The sequence below is a fragment of the Hemibagrus wyckioides genome, linkage group LG07, assembly GCF_019097595.1.
Source record: "Hemibagrus wyckioides isolate EC202008001 linkage group LG07, SWU_Hwy_1.0, whole genome shotgun sequence".
Classification (NCBI taxonomy): domain Eukaryota; kingdom Metazoa; phylum Chordata; class Actinopteri; order Siluriformes; family Bagridae; genus Hemibagrus; species Hemibagrus wyckioides.
The window spans coordinates 22,372,537-22,392,158 of NC_080716.1; the positions used below are offsets into that span (position 1 = coordinate 22,372,537).

Below are 19,622 nucleotides of genomic sequence, written 5' to 3' on the forward strand. Positions count from 1 at the left end.
TCCGGACCCATCGCGCCAGTTTGTGGTGGAGGTGGATGCATCTGACTGTGGGGTGGGGGCCGTCCTGTCTCAAAGGGCTTCTAAGGACAACCGACTCCACCCCTGTGCCTTTTTCTCTCACCGCCTTTCCCCAGCTGAACAGAAATACGCCATCGGTGAACGGGAGCTTCTGGCTGTGAAACTGGCCCTGGAGGAGTGGTGCCACTGGCTGGAGGGCACTGAGCAGCCTTTCATTGTATGGACTGACCACAGAAATCTTGAATACCTTCAGACAGCCAAAAGACTCAATCCTCGACAGGCTCGTTGGGGGCTGTTTTTTGGGCGTTTTAACTTCACCCTCTCATTCCGCCCTGGTTCTAAGAATGGTAAACCGGACGCCCTTTCACGACTATTCACCCCCGATGAGGATGACCCAGCTCCCGAACACATCCTCCCTTCGTCAGTAACCATCCTTGCTCTTCATCTGGGGATCGAAAGGAGAGTGCAGCAGGCCATCGCAGGGATACAGATTCCAGGCAACTGCCCCAGGAACAGACTCTTTGTCCCTGATCACCTTAGGTCTCAGGTCATCCAGTGGTGTCACAGCAACCGCCTTTTTTGTCATCCCGGGGTTTCCCGTACCTTGTCTACTCTCCAACAGCGTTTCTGGTGGCCATCACTCAAGCACGATGTCCAGAGATTTGTGGCAGCCTGTCCCACCTGTGCTCAGCAGAAATCGTCCAGGACCCCACAGGCCGGGCTCCTCAGTTCACCTCGAGATTCTGGAAGGAGTTCTGTCACCTCCTGGGTACCTCCATTAGCCTTTCATCTGGCTTCCACCCGCAGACCAACGGCCAGACGGAGCGATTGAACCAAGAGTTGGAGACTGGGCTCAGAATCCTCTGTTCTGAAGACCCTACATCCTGGTCATCCAACCTCATTTGGGTCGAATATGCCCACAACTCTCTTCCCTCGGCTGCCACAGGCCTCTCTCCTTTCCAGGCCGCTTACGGCTATCAACCACCTCTATTCTCTTCCCAAGAATTAGAGGCCTCAGTTCCCTCTGCCCTTGCCCTGGTTAAACGGTGTCGTCGGGTCTGGAGGAGGACCCGCTTAGTGCTTCTCCGCTCATCCAAAAGCTATGCTCGATGGGCTAATCGTAAGCGCCACCCGGCACCCCCTTACCATGTTGGCCAACGTGTTTGGCTGTCCACTCGGGATCTGCCCCTGAAAATCGCCTGTCGGAAGCTCGCTCCTCGCTTTGTTGGTCCGTTCCCAATCTCTAAAGTGCTCAATCCAGTGTCCGTCCGACTCAGGCTGCCCCGGGCCCTTCGCATCCACCCTACGTTCCACGTCTCCAGACTCAAGCCTGTCCAAGCCTGTTCGCTGGTCAATGTCCCTGTATTCTGGGAAAGCAGAGGTGCAGGTCAGAGGGAAAACTGCATGGGATGTTAGAGTGGTCAAAGAGTCCATTAACAGGAAGCTGAATATTACACTGAATCCTCAGAATGGATTCTGGACTGTGGCTCTGAGGAATGAGAATCAGTACAGGGCTTGTGCTAGTCTCCCTGTCCCCCTCACACTGAGAAAGAAGGTGGAGAAGGTGGGGGTGTTTGTGGATTATGAGGAGGGTCTGATCTCCTTCTATGATGTGAAGTCCAGATCTCATATCTACTCTTTCACTGGTCAGTCTTTCACTGAGAAACTCTATCCATACTTCTATCCAGGTTTAAATGAAGGAGGTAAAAATTCAGCACCACTGATCATCTCTCCTGTATTTAAAACTGAATAAATTTTCACCTCACCTAAATTTAATCATCTATTAAAGAATAAAATAAATATCTGGTTCATTTTAGAAATACATATTCCCTTTTAAAGTACTGTACAGATTATTTTAATACAGGGTTTTTTAAGGGCATAGGGTGGGAAAAAATAATCTTATAGTGTGTTTATTATAAATATTACAAATCAAAGGTTAATAAAATTGATTCCAGTTCACACTGAGTTTTACTGCAGAATTTAATTAAAATTTACAGTTTAGAGTTCAGCTGTTGATGACTGTGTAGATAAAATTGAACAAAACTGTATTTTTCCTTAAAACTTAATTGAACAGAAAAACAAACAAATTCATATTTTCATACAAATGATTGATTCTATTGATGATTCTGTTTTTTGAAACAGAAATGAATAAATAAATTAATGTTTTATTCCATCTGCTGGTGCAAAGGTGAAGCGATGTTTTCCAAAAGAAAATAAATTCTTAAAGATAGGAGGACAGAGGGAGCCTTATTAATATTCATGAGGAAGTTCTACCTGATTGGTCACTGACACGTTTCAACTCTGACATTTCATATTGCTGACCGCTGTGAAAAATCCTCCTGAGGAGATTAAACTGACTAGTGCAAGATACAGAATTAACCAACCGGAAATATACATTTTATTTCATTTTCTGTTTGAAAAGCCAGCTAGCTATACTTTCATAAAAAATTTCAAAATTACCGTGGTTTTATTTACTACATTTTCCACACTGAAATGAAAATTAAAATGTCATTATGTGATAAAGGGGTAAATTCTAAATTAAGATTCATCTGTACTTCCTTTTTTCACACTAGACCACATAGAGAACTGGGTTACCTGGTACTGGTGGAAAGGAGATTTTCTCCATTTTACAGTATATTACACCTGATATGGCTTTGTACTATTACAGTGATGATGGTAATCTCTGCCTTTCTTTCTGCATGAACTCTACAAGCTTCATATGCTTTAATAATTAAGAACACAGGAGAAACAGATTTCACTGTCTCTCCTGGAAAGTGGAATCTCCAGTATATTCCAACTGGTTTAGAATGAAACTGCTATAGCAATGTAAGTAATGTGCAGAGGTGGACAGTAATGAAGTACATTTACTTGAGTACTATAATTAAGTACACTTTCAAACTCACACTCAAAGCTAAAAAGGTGGGTAGATAGATAGATGCTATCTTACATACAGAAGGTGCCTGAAGAGTACCATCATCTACATGAGGAACTACAGCAGCTTATACAAAGAATTGGAGCTTTGCGCAGCCACCAGTGTCCACAAGTGGGCTGCTTCCAACTGACAAATCCTGGGATACTGAATAATAAACCACACTTTAATAAGTTTTATGTTAGTCTGATGGAACACATTGTATACACTACTCACAAAAAGTTAATGATATTTGGCTTTTGGGTGAAATTTATGGAAAATGTAAAAAGTTCACGCTACAGTGATATTATATCCTGAAAGTATGGCATTTAAGTAGAAGCATGCAATGGTGATTTCCTCATCTCAAACAATTTATTGAAACAAAAGCCAACATAGCCAAAAGGCAACAGTGGTGGGTATACCACAACAAAAAATGTCAATGTCTCAATAATTTCTCATGTACCCTTGACCATCAATTACAGCAACATCTCATGCTGTTCACGAGTCGACTAGGGCGGCCCTCAGGTCACTGAGGTTCTGGGGTGCAGGGTTACGAGCCTCTACACGGCGACTCAGCTGATCCCATAGGTTTTCTATGGGATTCAGGTCTGGAGAAAGTGCAGGCCACTCCATTTGAGGTACCCCAGCCTCCAGCAGCCGTTCCCTAATGATGCAACCTTGATGAGCTGGAGCATTGTCATCCATGAAGATGAAATTTAGGCCTGTGTTGTTCATGCAGGGGCACAATGACTGGATTAATGATGTTATTCAGGTAGTATTGGCTTGTCACTGTACCATTCACAAGATGTAGGGCAGTTCTGTATTGAGTAGACACATCTGCCCAGACTGTGACACCACCACAACAGTGGCTGATGCATAGCGCTCTCCGTGACGTCTCCAACATCGTTATGAGGAGGGTCTGAGGTCTTTAATACTCCAGATGTCATGTCTATTATTTTACTGCAAAACTCTATCCAATACATCACTCCTGGCTTCTTTTTTTTTTATAATTGGGACTGAATAAATGAACACCTCACATGAAAATGTAAAAAGATGTTCCAAAATATTTTGTTCTGGTCTGGTTTCATTACTTTAAATATGAGAAACATTTAAAGTAATGAGAGATTCTTCTTCATTTTGAAGAAGATGCATGTGCAGTACATATTGAATAATAATAAACAAATCACATTTCAATAACATAAATCTGGAGTTCATTATTTAGAGCTTAATTTGCAATCTATCCATATTTGTCTCAAAGTCAAAGCATGTTTACAATACTCTACAATACAAATATATGTATAAAAATGTAGGCTTATCAGAATTTCTTCATTCGCAAAATCAAATATGAATAGACATTTATCAGATACTTTCAATACTTTCATCTGATTCTACTTTGTTTTTCAATTCAATTCAATTCAATTCTATTTATTTGTATAGCACCTTTTACAATGGACATTGTTCTCAAAGCAGCTTTACAAAAGAAGAGAAACAGAGAAAGGAGAGAGAAAAAATAAATTAATTATTAAATTAAATGATTACACTATTTTATCCCTATTTTATCATTTTATTGAACATATAAAAATCATAAACAGTGCATGATGTTATTCTGATGTGGTTTTTTTTAAACATTTATTGTATATGACTGTTACATAAATTACAAATTAAAGGTAAACTATAATCTTTTAATCTCAGTCTTTCTTTCTCTGTTTGATTCTCTGCCCATCAGAATTCAACTTTTCCTGATTTTCACTGTCAAATACTTTAAAGCATCTAATCTTTGTCAAGATCCTTTAAATACGTAGAGCTTGAGAGCTGTGTATACATGATCCTAAAAGGCTAAATTATTTTTTCTTTCTAGTAGATGAAACTTGTCACTTTCACCCTCTTTCTTGTTTTGGCCAAAGCAAAGTAAATACTAGTTTATTGGTATACTCCTCCATGTTACCACTGCTGGTTTCAATCTTATTCTGATCATCTGATCATATTGTGACATTAGGATTAGGAGCTCTGTCACCTGTTCTGTTTTGTTCTACTTTTATTTAATAACGTAATGTTAATCCAAGTGAGCGGTTTATGAGCTCAAACCCCGCCCTCTGATAGGAGGCGGGACACGGAGACTGAATGACCGAAGACTGATATTTATGAAGAACAGAGTGAATTAGAAAGAATGTAAAGAAGAGATTCAAGCTCTTTCCGGTGCACTACGAACTGAACAAGGAAGTAATTTCACACGAGCGAAAGTGAAACAAATGTCGAGCTAAAATCTCTCTTTTTTTACAGAAGAATATAAGTACAGCACCGTTAAAGACTTCAAGAGGAGTAGAAACGTACACAATTCTGACTTTCCACTTAAAGCGAGGCGAAAAATAAAGGTAGGTACTTTAGTGTTCAGTGAAAGGATTAAGTAGTATTTTATTTTAGATTATGAACCTTGTTAGCGAAGCTGAATGAAAGAATCAGACATTTAAGGCCCAATAAAGTTTAAATTCGGTAAACAACACGCTTGTAAACAACTTCTGAGTAACTTTGCTTATGATTGGCTCCTTACTCTTCTTTAGAATACCAGGTTTAACAACTCATACATAAGTGTGTGTAATGGACGATTTCTTGATGTAAAGGTTTAACTGAGCATAAAATGGCAGAAGCTTCATCACCACAACCAAGAAAAGGCAAAAGAAAATGGATGGATACACCCGATTCTTGTGAGTAACACAAATGATTTATAAAAAAATCACTTTGAAATGTGTCAGTTAAGCATACAGTGGATCTTTTCATAGTGTTAAACCAAAATAATTTAGCAGGATGGTCCTTTTTGAAAGATAGAACCTTTCTAAGACAAATAGAATAAAAAAGTTCACAGATACAGAATGAGTGCTCCGTGTGTGTGTGTGTGTGTGTGTGTGGGGTTCAGGACAGAAGTTGTCTGACACATTGCTCATTAAACATAAACATGATCCAATGCTTTTTTGTTTATTTGAAACCCGGTTCAGTTAGACAGTTCATGTGTATTATGTGTAACTTACATTTTCTAAAATTATATATTTCCTTCACAATCTAGGGATTTTTGTTTCACGTGATTCCAGCAGTCTCCTGTCTGAAGAGCAGCTGCTGTGTTCGATCTGTCTGGATGTGTTCACTGATCCAGTTACCGCTCCATGTGGACACAACTTCTGTAAGAGCTGCCTTACACAGTGCTGGGAGAACAGTCAACACTGTCAATGTCCATTATGTAAAGAGAAATTCACCAAGAGACCTGAACTGAAGATTAATATAACACTGAGAGAGGTTGCAGATCACTTCAAGAAGAAAAGTCGTACTGACAAACCTGAGGTTCTTTGTGATGCCTGCACTGGAGAGAAGCTAAAGGCGATGAAATCCTGTCTGGATTGTTGTGCAACTTTCTGTAAAACTCATATAGAGCCACATAATCATGTTCCAAGCTATAAGAAACACAAACTAATAAACCCTGTGGAGAACCTGGAGGACTACATATGCCAGAAACATGAGAGAGCTCTGGAGCTGTTCTGTAGACATGATCAGATGTGTGTGTGTCAGTTCTGCACTGAAGGAGAGCACAAGAATCACAACACTGTTTCTATAGAGGAGGAGAGTGGAGAGAGGAAGGTGAGAAAGACTGATTAACATCAACTTTAGGCATTCTGGTAGATAATACAAACTAATTTATCCAGTAGTAGATCAGAGGTTAAACATCTGCATATTATCAGTTTAAATCCTAATACTGTGATGAAGGTAATGTTAATCCTTTAACCCTTCAGTGTGCAATTATACAGTAGAATTGTACTCTCTCCAATGATTCCCTAAAATGAATACATATAATCAAACAGAACTAACTTAAATTGCCATACTCTATATGTAAGAAAATTACAAAACATTTATATGAAATCACTTTAAACAAAAATAAATTTGTTTCTTTATATATTGTCTTCTGCTCTGTCCTCAGACTCAGCTGGTGAAAATACAGACAGATGTGCAGCAGATGATTCAGGACCGACTGAAGAAGATAAAAGAGATCAAACACTCAGTAGACCAAAGCAAGGTGTGTACAAACATGACATGAGTTTATATCTGATACATTCAGTTTTCTTTTGATTTTGTAGAAATGAACAAACTGCATTAACCATTAGTTCACTATTCAGTGTTATCTGATGAAAGTGAAAATGTGTTCCTCCTTTAGAGAAGCACAGAGAAAGAGAAAGCAGACAGTGTTGAAGTCTTCACTGCTCTGATTCGCTCCATTGAGAGAAGTCAGGCTGAGCTGCTCGAGGTGATGGAGGAGAAGCAGAAAGCAGCAGAGAGGCAGGCTGAAGGATTCATTAAAGAGCTGGAGCAGGAAATCACTGTGCTAAAGAGGAGAGACACTGAGCTGGAGCAGCTCTCACACACTGAGGAGCATCTCCACCTCCTACAGGTCAGTGTTCCTCTCTCTGCTCACTGGCAATGCAGAACATCACAGAACAACACTCACCATGCTGAGGGATTTCTCCTCTCTCCTGCTCTACTGTAGATTTACTCCTCCATGTGCAGCCCTCCACACACCAAGAACAGGACTGAGATCAGTATTAACACTGATCTGAGTGTGGACACTGTGAGGACAACTCTGTCTCAGCTTCAGCAAACTCTGAATGAGAAACTCACTAAAACACTCAATGACAAAATAAAAGAAAAAGGTAAGTATCATTTTGCATTTTATATTTGTAAGGACTCCCTGGACGCAGGAGGGTTAGAATCCATATGCAGATAATTTATTAGAATCAGCAGGCAGAATCGTAAACAGAGAATCAGGCAAAAGGTCAAAACCGGAAAAGCAAATACTAAGTGAACAAAACCAAAACAGAAACCAAGAATCGAGAAAACAGGTAAACAGGCAAGGATCATACACGTAATCTATCAGGATTGGCTACAATAGCAAGGCTTGGTATGAGACACTAGGTAACGATGCTTCGCTTTGGGCCAGAGGGAGCATGCTGCTTAAAAGCCCTGAAAACCTGAAACAACATGCAAGTAGTCAATATTTGGGCGAGGGTTCCCTCTGGTGGTCTGGACCTGTGTACACCGTGACAATATTTGAGAAATAAGTCTATAATGATACTGTTTTATATAATATCTGATTAATCAAATAAAAAATACCAATAACTGATCTGAAATCTAATGAAAGTGATGTTTTGTTGTAATTATTTTCCACAGAAATGAAGAGGATTCAGCAGTATGCAGGTACAGTGAGGTTTCTGATTTCCTCTCATATTAAAATGTACATATCAGCATTACACCACTGCATCATCAGACTTATTTACATCTGTAGATCTCTCCAGATAACAGGAAGTCTTAAAGTGTCTCTCATTATCCTCCTCACTATAGTTTGTACTACAGTGATGGTACTACAGGGTGGTTAATCAGCATCTATGTGTGACACCAGACAAAGAAAGAGTGAAATTGTGAAGTTTAAATAGGGGAGTGAGCGTGCTCAGGAAACAAGGTGCAGGTGAACTTGATTAAAACTCAGGCGCGTGAGTGCGCTGGCGAGGAGTGGAATCCGGCATGCCTGTGACAATTGCATTGCTAAATGTAGAAAGCCATTCAGTGATTGTGAATATATTATAATCAGAATCAGAAGAGCTTTATTGCAAAGTATGTTTGCGCATACAAGTAATTTGTTTTAGTGTCACAAGCTCCAGTGCACAGAGACAACAATACACAGACAATAAAAATAAAAAAAATAGGATGAGAAATAAATACACGTATTTAAATATAAAAATAAAATAAATTGCAGAATAGAATAGAATAAAATAAGATGTAAGGATGTAGGGTGGTAACAAATAAATATAAGGTTATTGCACATATTTTTATTGCACAATGGGGGGAAACATTAAACTGTTCATAAGGTAGATTGCTTGGGGGAAGAAACTGTTCTTGTGTCCTTGGCTGTCCTACTATTTGGTGCTCTGTAGCACCAGAGGGCAAAGGTTCAAAAAGGAGATGACTTGGATGTAAGAGTGATTTTCTGTGCTCTTTTCCTCACTCTGGATGTATACAGTTCTTGAAGGGTGGGCAGAGGAGTACCAATAATCCTTTCAGCAGTCCGAACCATTCTCTGTGGTCTTCTGATGTCTGATTTTGTAGCTGAGCCAAACCAGACAGTTATAAAAGTGAACAGAACAGACTCAATGATGGCTGACTAGAATTGTGTTAGCAGCTCCTGTGGCAGGTTGAACTTCCTCAGCTGCGAAAGGAAGTACAATCTTTGTTGGGCCTTTTTGACAGTGAAGTCAATGTGAGTGTCCCACTTCAGGTCCTGAGAGATGGTGGTGCCTAGGAACCTGAATGACTCAACTGTTGTTACAGTGCTGTTCGTGATGATGAGTGGGGGGAGTGCAGGGGTGTTCTTCCTGAAGTCTACTATCATCTCCACTGTTTTGAGCGTGTTGAGCTCCAAGTTGTTAAGACTACACCAAGCAGCCAGCTGCTCAACCTCTTGTCAGTAAGCCGTCCTGGATGAGGCTGCTGACTGTAGTGTCATCCGCAAACTTCATTAGCTTGACAGATGAATCATTAGAGGTGCAGTCATTGGTGTAAAGGGAGAAGAGCAGTGCAGAGAGGACGCAAACCTTGGTGGCACCAGTGCTGGTGGTACGGCTGTTTGACACGAATTTCCCCAGTTGCACTAGCCGTTGCCTATCTGTCAGAAAGTTGGTGATCCACTGACAGATAGAGCTAGGAACAGAGAGCTGGGTTAGTTTGGTCCGGAAGAGTGTTGGGATGATGATGTTGAAGGCCATGAACAGGAGCCTCACATAACTCCCTGATTTATCCAGATGCTGTAAGATGAAGTGCAGACCCATGTTGACTGCATTATCCACCGACCTATTTGCTCTGTAAGCAAACTGCAGGGGGTCCAGTCAAGGTCCAGTGATGTTCTTCAGATAAGCCAACACCAGTCTTTCAAATGACTTCATAACCACGGATGTTAAAGCAGTTCTATAGTCATTAAGTCCTGTTATCTTGAGTTTCTTCGGGTAGGGGATGATGGTGGAACGTTTGAAGCAGGCAGGGACTTCGCACAGCTCCAGTGATCTATTGAAGAGCTGTGGAAAGATGGAGGCCAGCTGAACAGCACAGGTTTTCAGACAGGCTGATGTGACACCATCTGGGCCTGGTGTTTTCCTTCTCTTCTGCTTCAGGAAGACCTGACGCACATCATCTTCACTAATCCGAAGTGCAGGGGGGGGGGTTGCTGGAGGTGTTAACGGCTGTGTAGAGTGATGTTCAGATTAGGCATGGGGTGTTAGACCAGGAGTTTCAAATCTGTAGTAAAAGTAAAGATCATTCAGATCTTCGGCAAGTTGTTGATTCACCTCACTGCTGGGGGATGGTGTCTTGTAGTTTGTAATGTTTTTCAGGCCTTTCCACACTGAAGCAATGTCGTTGGAAAAGAACTGGTTTTCCAGCTTTTTAATGTAGCTCCTCTTAGCCACCCTAATCTCCTTATTCAGTGTGTTTCTGACCTGATTGTACAAGACTCTGTCCCCATTCCTGTAGGCATCCTCTTTGGTCTGACGAAGATGTCTGAGTTTTGCTGTGAACTATGGCTTATCATTGTGGAATATTAAATAAGTCCTGGTAGGAATGCACATGTCTTCTTAGAAACTGATATACTATATATTATATATCAGTGGTGGGCCGTCAGGGCCAGCAAGGCCTTCTCTGCTGGCCTAAACAGCAGTGATCTGAATCACTGACTTGCATTTTAATATATTTAATATATTTTTCCATGAATGTGTATTAAATGATTCCCAATAGTCTATTATTTACATTTCATAGCTTTTCTCTTGGTTGTGCTGCTTCCAGTAGTGTATATTTATTATAAGAGTATTTATCCAATAATTTTTCAGCAAGTGGCTGACATCACATGTCACCAGAGTGAAAGAAATCTTCCTTAAGGCCTTCAGAATCAATAGTGCAGGCACCCATAGCAATGAAATTGTAACATTAACCAATCAGATTTCGAGTTGGCGTCACTGGGGCAATCTAGCAGGCATACGAATATGTCAGCAATTTCCCATCTTTTGATTGGATAATTGGCGTAGTCAGAGGCAGCAAACCGCACAAACTAAATGAAATATATATATTTTAACTCACAATGTCTAACAGAGGAGAAGAAATCGATTTGGTCGCAGACATCCTTATGAATGCATTTTCAAGGCAGACTTTTCAAGAAAATCCTTTTGATTCTTCAAAATAGTTGGTAAGCTTTTTCAAGAACCATTTATGCCTTTGGGTTTTCTTTTGCACAAAACAAACAGTTTGGCTTCATTCTAGATCCCCGGGGTGGACTGTGGGTTTTTTTTTGCCGCAGTGAAAGGAAACTTGGGTACCATGTAAGGAATGGATGTCTGAGCTTTACTTTAGCTAACATTACAGCATTCAAGATGATGCAGCTCTCCAGTTGTGTCCTCTACCTTTGGATAGCAATGGGTCACATTTTTATTGCAAAGTGATGTAATCTTTCATAACTACCTGACTTTGCAAGATTGATTGGCATTGGTAAATGTTAAACAGGACTTTCAGCTGCTTTTTAATTCAATAGTTTAAAAAAATCAAATTATTAATTCAATACTAAAGTATAAGCTCCTATATTTTACTAAACTATTTACTTTGTACTATAGAGGCATTTACCACATTATAGGATTATTACGTTTAAGAAACAGTTTAAAAATATGCACAGCACGACTTCTCATTCATGCTAACAGTCAGTGGACTCTACATACAGAATTTAGCAATGCAACTGATTATTTTATCCACTTATAATTAGAACTTATAATTAGTAATTAATAAATCCACAAGTTATAGCTCTCTCGTGCATAGATCTTGCATTCGGTGGATCTTTAAATTAAATAATTGGTGGATTACTCTCCATATTAATATGATTAAGATCCTTTGGTTACTCCTGGCTTAACGCAGTTCTCAAAGAAAGTTACAAAACTAATCAATTTAATTTCACCATTTATCTGTAAACTATAATTTAATATAATATAAAATAAGTTTTAATTCATTCCATGACTAGAGCACTAAATAATAAAAAGATATTTTAACAGACATATACACTAATTAGATTAAATGTACATGCTTTCAAAATTGCCCTGCAATATTAACTCAATTACATTTCATTTGATTAAATTAATGGACCAAACTGTCACTAATGGAAAATGTGACTTTCTATATTAGCGGTGTCTCATTTCGGATGCTGCGTCTTCTGGAAATTGCAGTTTGCTCCATACGTCATCAAGAATGTCTTTTTTGAGAAAAGTAACCGTAATAAAATTGACTATTCCTTGTGAGGTGTGAAATACTGTAGTCTAATTTCTTTTTTACTTTGCTATTTAACGGTTTATTAGTATCTATTGCTGTGGCGTCATAATGATGGTATAGAGGTGAATTAATTCAGGAAGGACACCAGTGAAGGCCTAGGTGTGAAATACACGGCCCACCACTGTTATATACACTATATATTAAAGAAGTATTTTCTCTGTAGGTCAGAATTTCTGTTTGTAGGCTCACCAAACAAAGAGTCAATAAAATGCAGAATAAAAGATTTTCCCATGTCTGCTAGAAGTGTTCAGCAACATATTTAAGAAATGGCAGAAAATGTTAGTATTTTGAGGTGATCAGAGGGGAGCGGTGAGATTAAATGAGGAAAAATGTAGTCACCATATCATGAAAGTCCACTGCATAATACATAAAAAAAACTCTGTTAAATATGTCAGATTCATGTCTTAATGAGGTTATGGCTACAGAATTAATGATTATTAACTTTATAGTTAAGCGATCATCTCTGACACACTGACAGTTCCAGTCCCTGCTCAAGGAAATGGACATACAAAGATGTTCCTCTCCACTCAAGGTTGGGGGCCTAAGCTGTGGGAAGGTTTGGAATGGTTTGTTGATGATGCCATCAAGGCCTTCCTGGCTGAAAGAAAGTGTAGAGCACCCTTTTCTGAACAGTCTGAAAATCACACAGCAGAATGTACAGGGTAAAGCAGAACTGCAAGGTGAAGTGTAGTGAGACATGAGTGTCCTAGCGATGTAGTGTGGAGTTCAGAAGATTTATGGTTGTGGGGAAAAAACTGTCTCTGAACCTGCTGGTTCTAGTACAGATAGTCTTGTGTCTCCTCCTGGGCAGATGAAGGTTGAACAGTTTGTGACTAGGGTGGGAGGAGACTTTGATGATTTTGTGTGCTCTGCGCAGACATCTACTGTGGTGAAGGGACTCAGTGGTAGGTAGTTGGGTGCTGATGAGGCGGTTTTCACAGCACTTTTCAGTGATTTCACTCACTGTGGAGCTGCCATACCACACTGTGATGAAGCTTGTCAAGATGCTGGGGGATAGGTGAACTTTTTTTAATTTCCCCAGGAAGTAAAGACACTTGCACCTTCCTAACCAGAGTTGAGGTGTTCAGATGCCAAGACAGATCCTCAGAGATGTGGACACTTAGGCACCCAGGAACCTAAAGCTAGAGACACTCTATTTCAGACCCATTGATGTAGATAAGGGAGTGTCTGCTGCTATTAGATTTCTGGAAGACCACAATGAGCTCTTTGGTCTTTGTGGCATTGAGGGTGAGGTTGTTCATGGAACACCATGCAGTTAAGCTTTGGATCTCCTCCCTGTAAGCCGATTCATCGTTATTGCTGATTTGACCAACAACTGTGGTATCATCTGGATATTTCAAGGTTCAAGGTTCATTTGATGATGTTGGAATTATGCCGTGGAACACAGTCATGGGTCATACATGAGTGCTGCAGATGTCGTGGAGTCACATTTCATAGATGGCATCATGAATTAACAGATGTACTGTGAAATACTGAAAGAGAAGATGGAACCATCACTCCATGCCCTAGGTCACCGGCACTCTTTCAACACGATAATGACCCAAAACATACATCTAAGGTCACTTGTTCATTTCTGAGTAAGAACAGAGTAAAAGTGATTCAGTGGTCGAGCATGTCACCAGACCTCAACCGAATATAACACTTGTGGGGATTTCTGAAAAGACAAGTTAACTCATTTTCCATCCAGCATTCTGGATCTGAATTCATTCTTCAAGAATGGAGAAAGACAGATGTAGCTGTACGTCATCAACTTGTTCATTCAATATCTAGAAGAATTGATGCTGTTCTTAAAAATGAATAAAAATATTAGATTTAGTTGAATTTGTTGTAGGGTGTAATCATTTTTGCACCTAACATAAATTAAATGTATTATTTTTGTGTGTATTATGTATTATCCTAAAAAAGTTACCACACTCTTATGCTAATAAAAATAAATGTTTAATGAAACAATTGGTCTCAAATTCACTGAGAAATGAATAAAAATCTTCATTTTAAAGGGGGTGTACTCATTTATGCTGAGCACTCTATATGGCTGGAGTAAAATTCTAGGTTTGTTGAAAATGATTTTTTTATGTGGTGAAACTTAATGTTGATACAGTGAACAAGAACACAAGAACAGCTGCACTTCATGTCAGGAAGGTTGCTGACCCTCTGCTATAGAGACTATTACTGTACTATTTTGTCCATCAGGATCAAGTTTTTCCTCAAATGCTTTTCTCTCATGTTCTGTGACACACAAATATATCACTTAGAAGGAAAATATTTTATATTTCTCATCTTTGACAGACTTCTACCATACATTGTACACATTTTTTCCTTTTTTCAAGTGATATTCTTAAAAATGTTTTCTTATTTAATCTTCTACAAATTCTCATATAAAACCTAATAAATATGTTTCACTGGATGATGATTTAATATTTTTACCTGCATACTCATATCACACACTGTGTGTTTCTCTCAGTGGATGTGACTCTGGATCCTGATACAGCTCATCCATATCTCATCCTGTCTGCTGATGGAAAAAAAGTGACACATGGAGACACACAACAGAATCTCCCCGATGCACCACAGAGGTTTGATTATTGTGTTAATGTTCTGGGAAAGCAAACTTTCTCCTCAGGGAGATTTTATTTTGAGATGCAGGTCAGAGGGAAAACTGCATGGGATGTTGGAGTGGCTACAGAGTCCATTAACAGGAAGGGGAATATTACACTGACTCCTCAGAATGGATTCTGGACTGTGGATCTGAGGAATGAGAATCAGTACAGTGCTTGTGATGATCCCCCTGTCCCCCTCACACTGAGAGAGAAGGTGGAGGTGGTGGGGGTGTTTGTGGATTATGAGGAGGGTCTGGTCTCCTTTTATGATGTGAAGTCCAGATCTCATATCTACTCTTTCACTGGTCAGTCTTTCACTGAGAAACTCTATCCTTTCTTTTGCCCTGGTATAAATGATAGAGTAAAAAATTCAGTACCACTGATCATCTCTCCTGTATTTAAGACTTAATGAAATTTCACCTTGCAAATTTCCTTCTCATTTTCATCTATTAAATGGGATTAAAGAGAATCAAATGAAATATTTTACTTTTCTGGTTCATTTTAGAAATACAGCTATAGGTGGAAAAACAATATTAATCTTACAATCTGGTGGTGTGATCATTACAAAGCAATTATTAATAAAATTATTTACAGTTCAAACACTGAGTATTACTGCAGAATTTAATTTGTTCAATAAAATGTATGTGTAAAGTTCAGCTCTTGATGTCTGTGTACATAAACTAAAGAAAACTGTATTTTTCCTTAAAACTTCATTAAACACAAATTCATAATTTATTTAGAAATAAAAATGCCAGGCTGATTCTGTTATTTGAAACAGAAATGAATAAATAAATTAATCCTCTATCTGCAGTCTTTTCTGCCATCTGCTGGTGCAAAGGGGAAACGATGTTTTCATTAGAAATCGAGAGCTTTGCCTTTCGGCTCAGCTCCTTCTTCACCACAACAGACCGGTACATAGACCGCATTACTGCTGCCGCTGCACCAATCCGTCTGTCAATCTCACGCTCCATCCTTCCCTCATTCGTAAACAAGAACCCGAGATACTTAAACTCCTCCACTTGAAGGAGGAACACCCCTCCAACCTGGAGGGGACAAGCTACCTTTTTCCAGTTGAGAACCATGGGCACAGATTTGGAGGTGCTGATCCTCATCCCAGCCACTTCGCACTCAGTTGCAAACCACCCCAGTGCATGCTATAGGTCCTGGCTCGAAGGAGCCAACAGGACAACATCATCTGCAAAAAGCAGAGATGAAATCCTGTGGTCCCCAAACCGGACTCCCTCCAGCCCCTGGCTGCGCCTAGAAATTCTGTCCATAAAAATAATGAACAGAACCGGTGACAAAGGACAGCTCTGCCAGAGTCCAAAGTGCACTAGGAACAGATCTGACTTACAGCCGGCAATGCGAACCAAGCTCCTGCTCCGGTCAGAGACCGAACGGCCCTTAACAGGGGGCCACGGACCCCATACTCCCAGAGTATCTCCCACAGTATGCCACGAGGGACACGGTTGAATGCCTTCTCCAAGTCTACAAAACACATGTGGACAGGTTGGGCAAACTCCCATGAACCCTCAAGCACTTTGTGGAGAGTATAGAGCTGGTCCACTGTTGGACTAGGATAAAACCCGCATTGTTCCTCCTAAATCTGAGGTTCGACTAACGGTAGGACTCTCCTTTCCAGTACCCTGGAATAGACTTTCCATTGGACAATATCCCCAGTCAAGGTCAGCAACTCTTCAGCTTGACTGCATCCCTTACTTCCAGTGTCCACCACTGGGTTTGGGGATTGCCACCATGACAGGCACCAGAGACCTTACGGCCACAGCTCTGGATAGCTGCGTCAACAATGGAGGAGGAGAACATGGTCCACTCAGACTCAATGTCCCTAACCTCCCTCGGAATCTTGTTGAAACTCTTCCGGAGGTGGGAGTTGAAGACCCCCACAACAGAGGGTTCAGCAAGACGTTCCCAACAGACCCCCACAATACGTTTGGGTCTGCCAAGTCTGTCCGGCTTCCTCCTCCGTTAGCGGATCCAACTCACCACCAGGTGGTGATCGGTTGATATCTCAGCCCCTCTCTTCACCCAAGGGTCCACGTATGTCGACCTCTGGCCTAGGGTGTCCTGGTACCACGTGTACTGGTGGGCATCCTTATGCTTGAACATGATGTTCATTATGGACAGACCGTGACTAGCACAGAAGTCCAATAACAGAACACCACTCGAATTCAGATGGGGGGGTGTTCCTCCCAATTACGCCCCTCCAGGTATCACTGTCATTGCCCACATGGGCGTTGAAGTCCCCCAGTACAACTATAGAGTCCCCCATTGGAGCACTTTCCAGCACCCCTTGCAAGGCCTCCAAGAAGGTCAGGTACTCCACCCTGCTATTCGGCCCATAAGCCGAAACAACAGTGAGACACCTATCCCCGACCCGAAGGCACAGGGAAACAACCCTCTTGTTTACCGAGGAAAACACATGGTGGCTAAGCTGGGGGGCTATAAGCAAGCCCACCCCAGCCCTCCGCCTCTCACCATGAGGCACTCCAGAGTAGTAGAGGGTCCAACCTCTCTCAAATAAAATGTCATTATGTGATAAATGGGTAAATTCTGAGTGGGACAGTAAATCACTGTAACGTTAATCTGTTTGTAGTGATGTGATATCGAGCTCAGTGAGACATTATTAAAGCAAACTTTCTTTGGAGAAAACCTTATTTCTACATGTATGTGACTAAATGTTTCTCATTTTTTTTATTTTGTCCTCTGTTGTCATGGTGATTAAAATCTTAGTGAAACATGAATTATCAAAGCCAGTTGTGTTCCAGTGATTCAGTGCCCCTGTTTGTCAGTGCGCATGAGCATTTTCTTCTATCGCTATGTTGAGTATGTTTTGTGTTATCAGTGTGTGTTAGTTTAATTATTTTGTGTTCATCAGGGTAAGGTAAATTTCAGTTTGTATGTAAAATAATTTGTAATTAAATACATGTTTTAATGTACAGGTTTCATTGACATTACTGAAATGTGTTTTTAACAGTATATTCCAACTGACTTAGAATTAAAATACTACACTGATGCTAGTAATGTGTCTGTGTTTTATTAACTCAACTGGTCACAATTCACCCCAGTGGCAAAGCTGTGTGGAGACAGATGCAGTTATCTGGAACCATCCATTTTAAGGACTTGCTCTAGTAAGAATCCACAGTGAGTGACTACCACCAGTAGTGTATTCAGTGTTTAAAGTTGATATCATGAAATGTATGTCAAATCATGACATACATAAATCATGCTGGATGTATGAAAAGAAATTATGTTCAGGCAATTCACTGCAATCGCATAGATTCGATATACACACTTATATGAAGTAAAATCAATAACCTTTTTTCAGTTTAGGATAATATAATTTTTTGTATCATAAGGACTGCAGTTAAACCAGCTGCTCTTTCCAAAACCACAGTTAATATATTACTTGTAGATAAAATTTAGAGGCACATCTTTTAGGCACTTAGTGCTCATACTGCTGAAAGCCTCTGTGAGCTCATGCACAACCAGAGCAACTTAACTTTTAAAATATTATATTCAAATCATGAAATTCAATAATGTTGTATGCAGGCTAAATGTTTTGAAATTAAATGAAATCGAAATTACATTTAATGAAAAAAAACAGTTTTTAATGTTAAATTGTGTGTACTGCTAAATTCTCCAAAAGTCCTAATATATCTATATTATACATTATTGAGTAGTACATTTCTCAACAAAGAAAAACAAGTTACTATTGAAATTGTGCAGTGGAATAACTCAATGTTCTACAGTGTTACAGAAAAATAAAAAATGTAAAATGTAAATGTAAAAAAAAAAAAAAAAAAAAAAGTTAACAAATAAATAAAAAATACTGCCATGTATTAAATCCTTAAAATATTTTTCGCTTCAGAAAGACTGATCATCTTCTTACATTTCACTAATAAAAAATGCAGGAAGCATGTATGTTTGAGTAAACCTTGTTCTTAAAAAAAAGAAAAGAAAAAAAATTGTATAAAGGAAAATTATTTGCAGTTTCTCAAAATTAAACCTACCAGATATTTATCACTAGAGACACAATAAAATCAATACATTTTCAGAAGGAAAACATTTTATATTTCCCTTCTTTAACAGGCTTCTACCATAATTTTTAATTTTTTTTTACTTTTATTTTATTTTTAAAGGGATACTTTTAAAAAAAATATTTAATTATTTTATAAACCTTATAACTCCTAATGAATATGATCCTGGGTGATTTATTACTTTATACCTGCATATTCAGCTCCACTCATCATTTCTCCTCTCTTTTAAGAATGAATTCATTTTCCCCTCAAAGTTAATCATCTGTTAAATTGAATTTTCTCATAAGTTTTTAAACATAAATATAATTTTCAAATAACATAGTTGCTGGATTAGAGCCACGCTTTAGTTATTAATGCAGGGATTTTAAATAAAAATTGAGAAAGATAGATTTATTTGACAAAGAAAGGTTCATATTAATGTCTTTATCTATAAAACCACTGATGTACGCTAGGAAATGCTTCTAAAAAATCTTTAGTTTGCCAGTTTCTAATTGTAACGTGTCTTGGTGTAGGGGGTGAAGGAGAGTCAGGAGCTGGTGATTAGGGATTTCTGCATGGTACATTTATTAAAAAAAATAAAACGTTGTCCATCTGAGGCAAGCATGTGTGTTACTTCATTTGCTAACTCATAGATGA

At 39.4% G+C, this 19,622-nt stretch overlaps 1 protein-coding gene across 1 annotated transcript; it reads left to right on the forward strand.

Annotated features, from left to right (window-relative positions):
- Positions 1–5,025: 5,025 nt before the first annotated feature.
- LOC131355845 (E3 ubiquitin-protein ligase TRIM39-like) lies at positions 5,026–17,932 on the forward strand. Its single transcript, XM_058394374.1, has 8 exons — positions 5,026–5,298; positions 5,545–5,628; positions 5,985–6,550; positions 6,888–6,983; positions 7,122–7,355; positions 7,452–7,614; positions 8,132–8,158; positions 14,793–17,932. The coding sequence occupies exons 2-8, from the start codon at positions 5,562–5,564 to the stop codon at positions 15,335–15,337; spliced, it is 1,698 nt and encodes a 565-aa protein (XP_058250357.1). The 5' UTR covers positions 5,026–5,298; positions 5,545–5,561; the 3' UTR covers positions 15,338–17,932.
- The last annotated feature ends 1,690 nt before the right edge of the window (positions 17,933–19,622 follow it).

Bases quoted from the DNA above. Each gene is read 5' to 3' on its own strand.
- LOC131355845 (XM_058394374.1), top strand. From the start codon at position 5,562: ATGGCAGAAGCTTCATCACCACAACCAAGAAAAGGCAAAAGAAAATGG. The intron at 7,615-8,131 runs GTAAGTATCATT...TATTTTCCACAG, and splicing joins TGACAAAATAAAAGAAAAAG to AAATGAAGAGGATTCAGCAG. The intron at 8,159-14,792 runs GTACAGTGAGGT...TGTTTCTCTCAG, and splicing joins GAGGATTCAGCAGTATGCAG to TGGATGTGACTCTGGATCCT.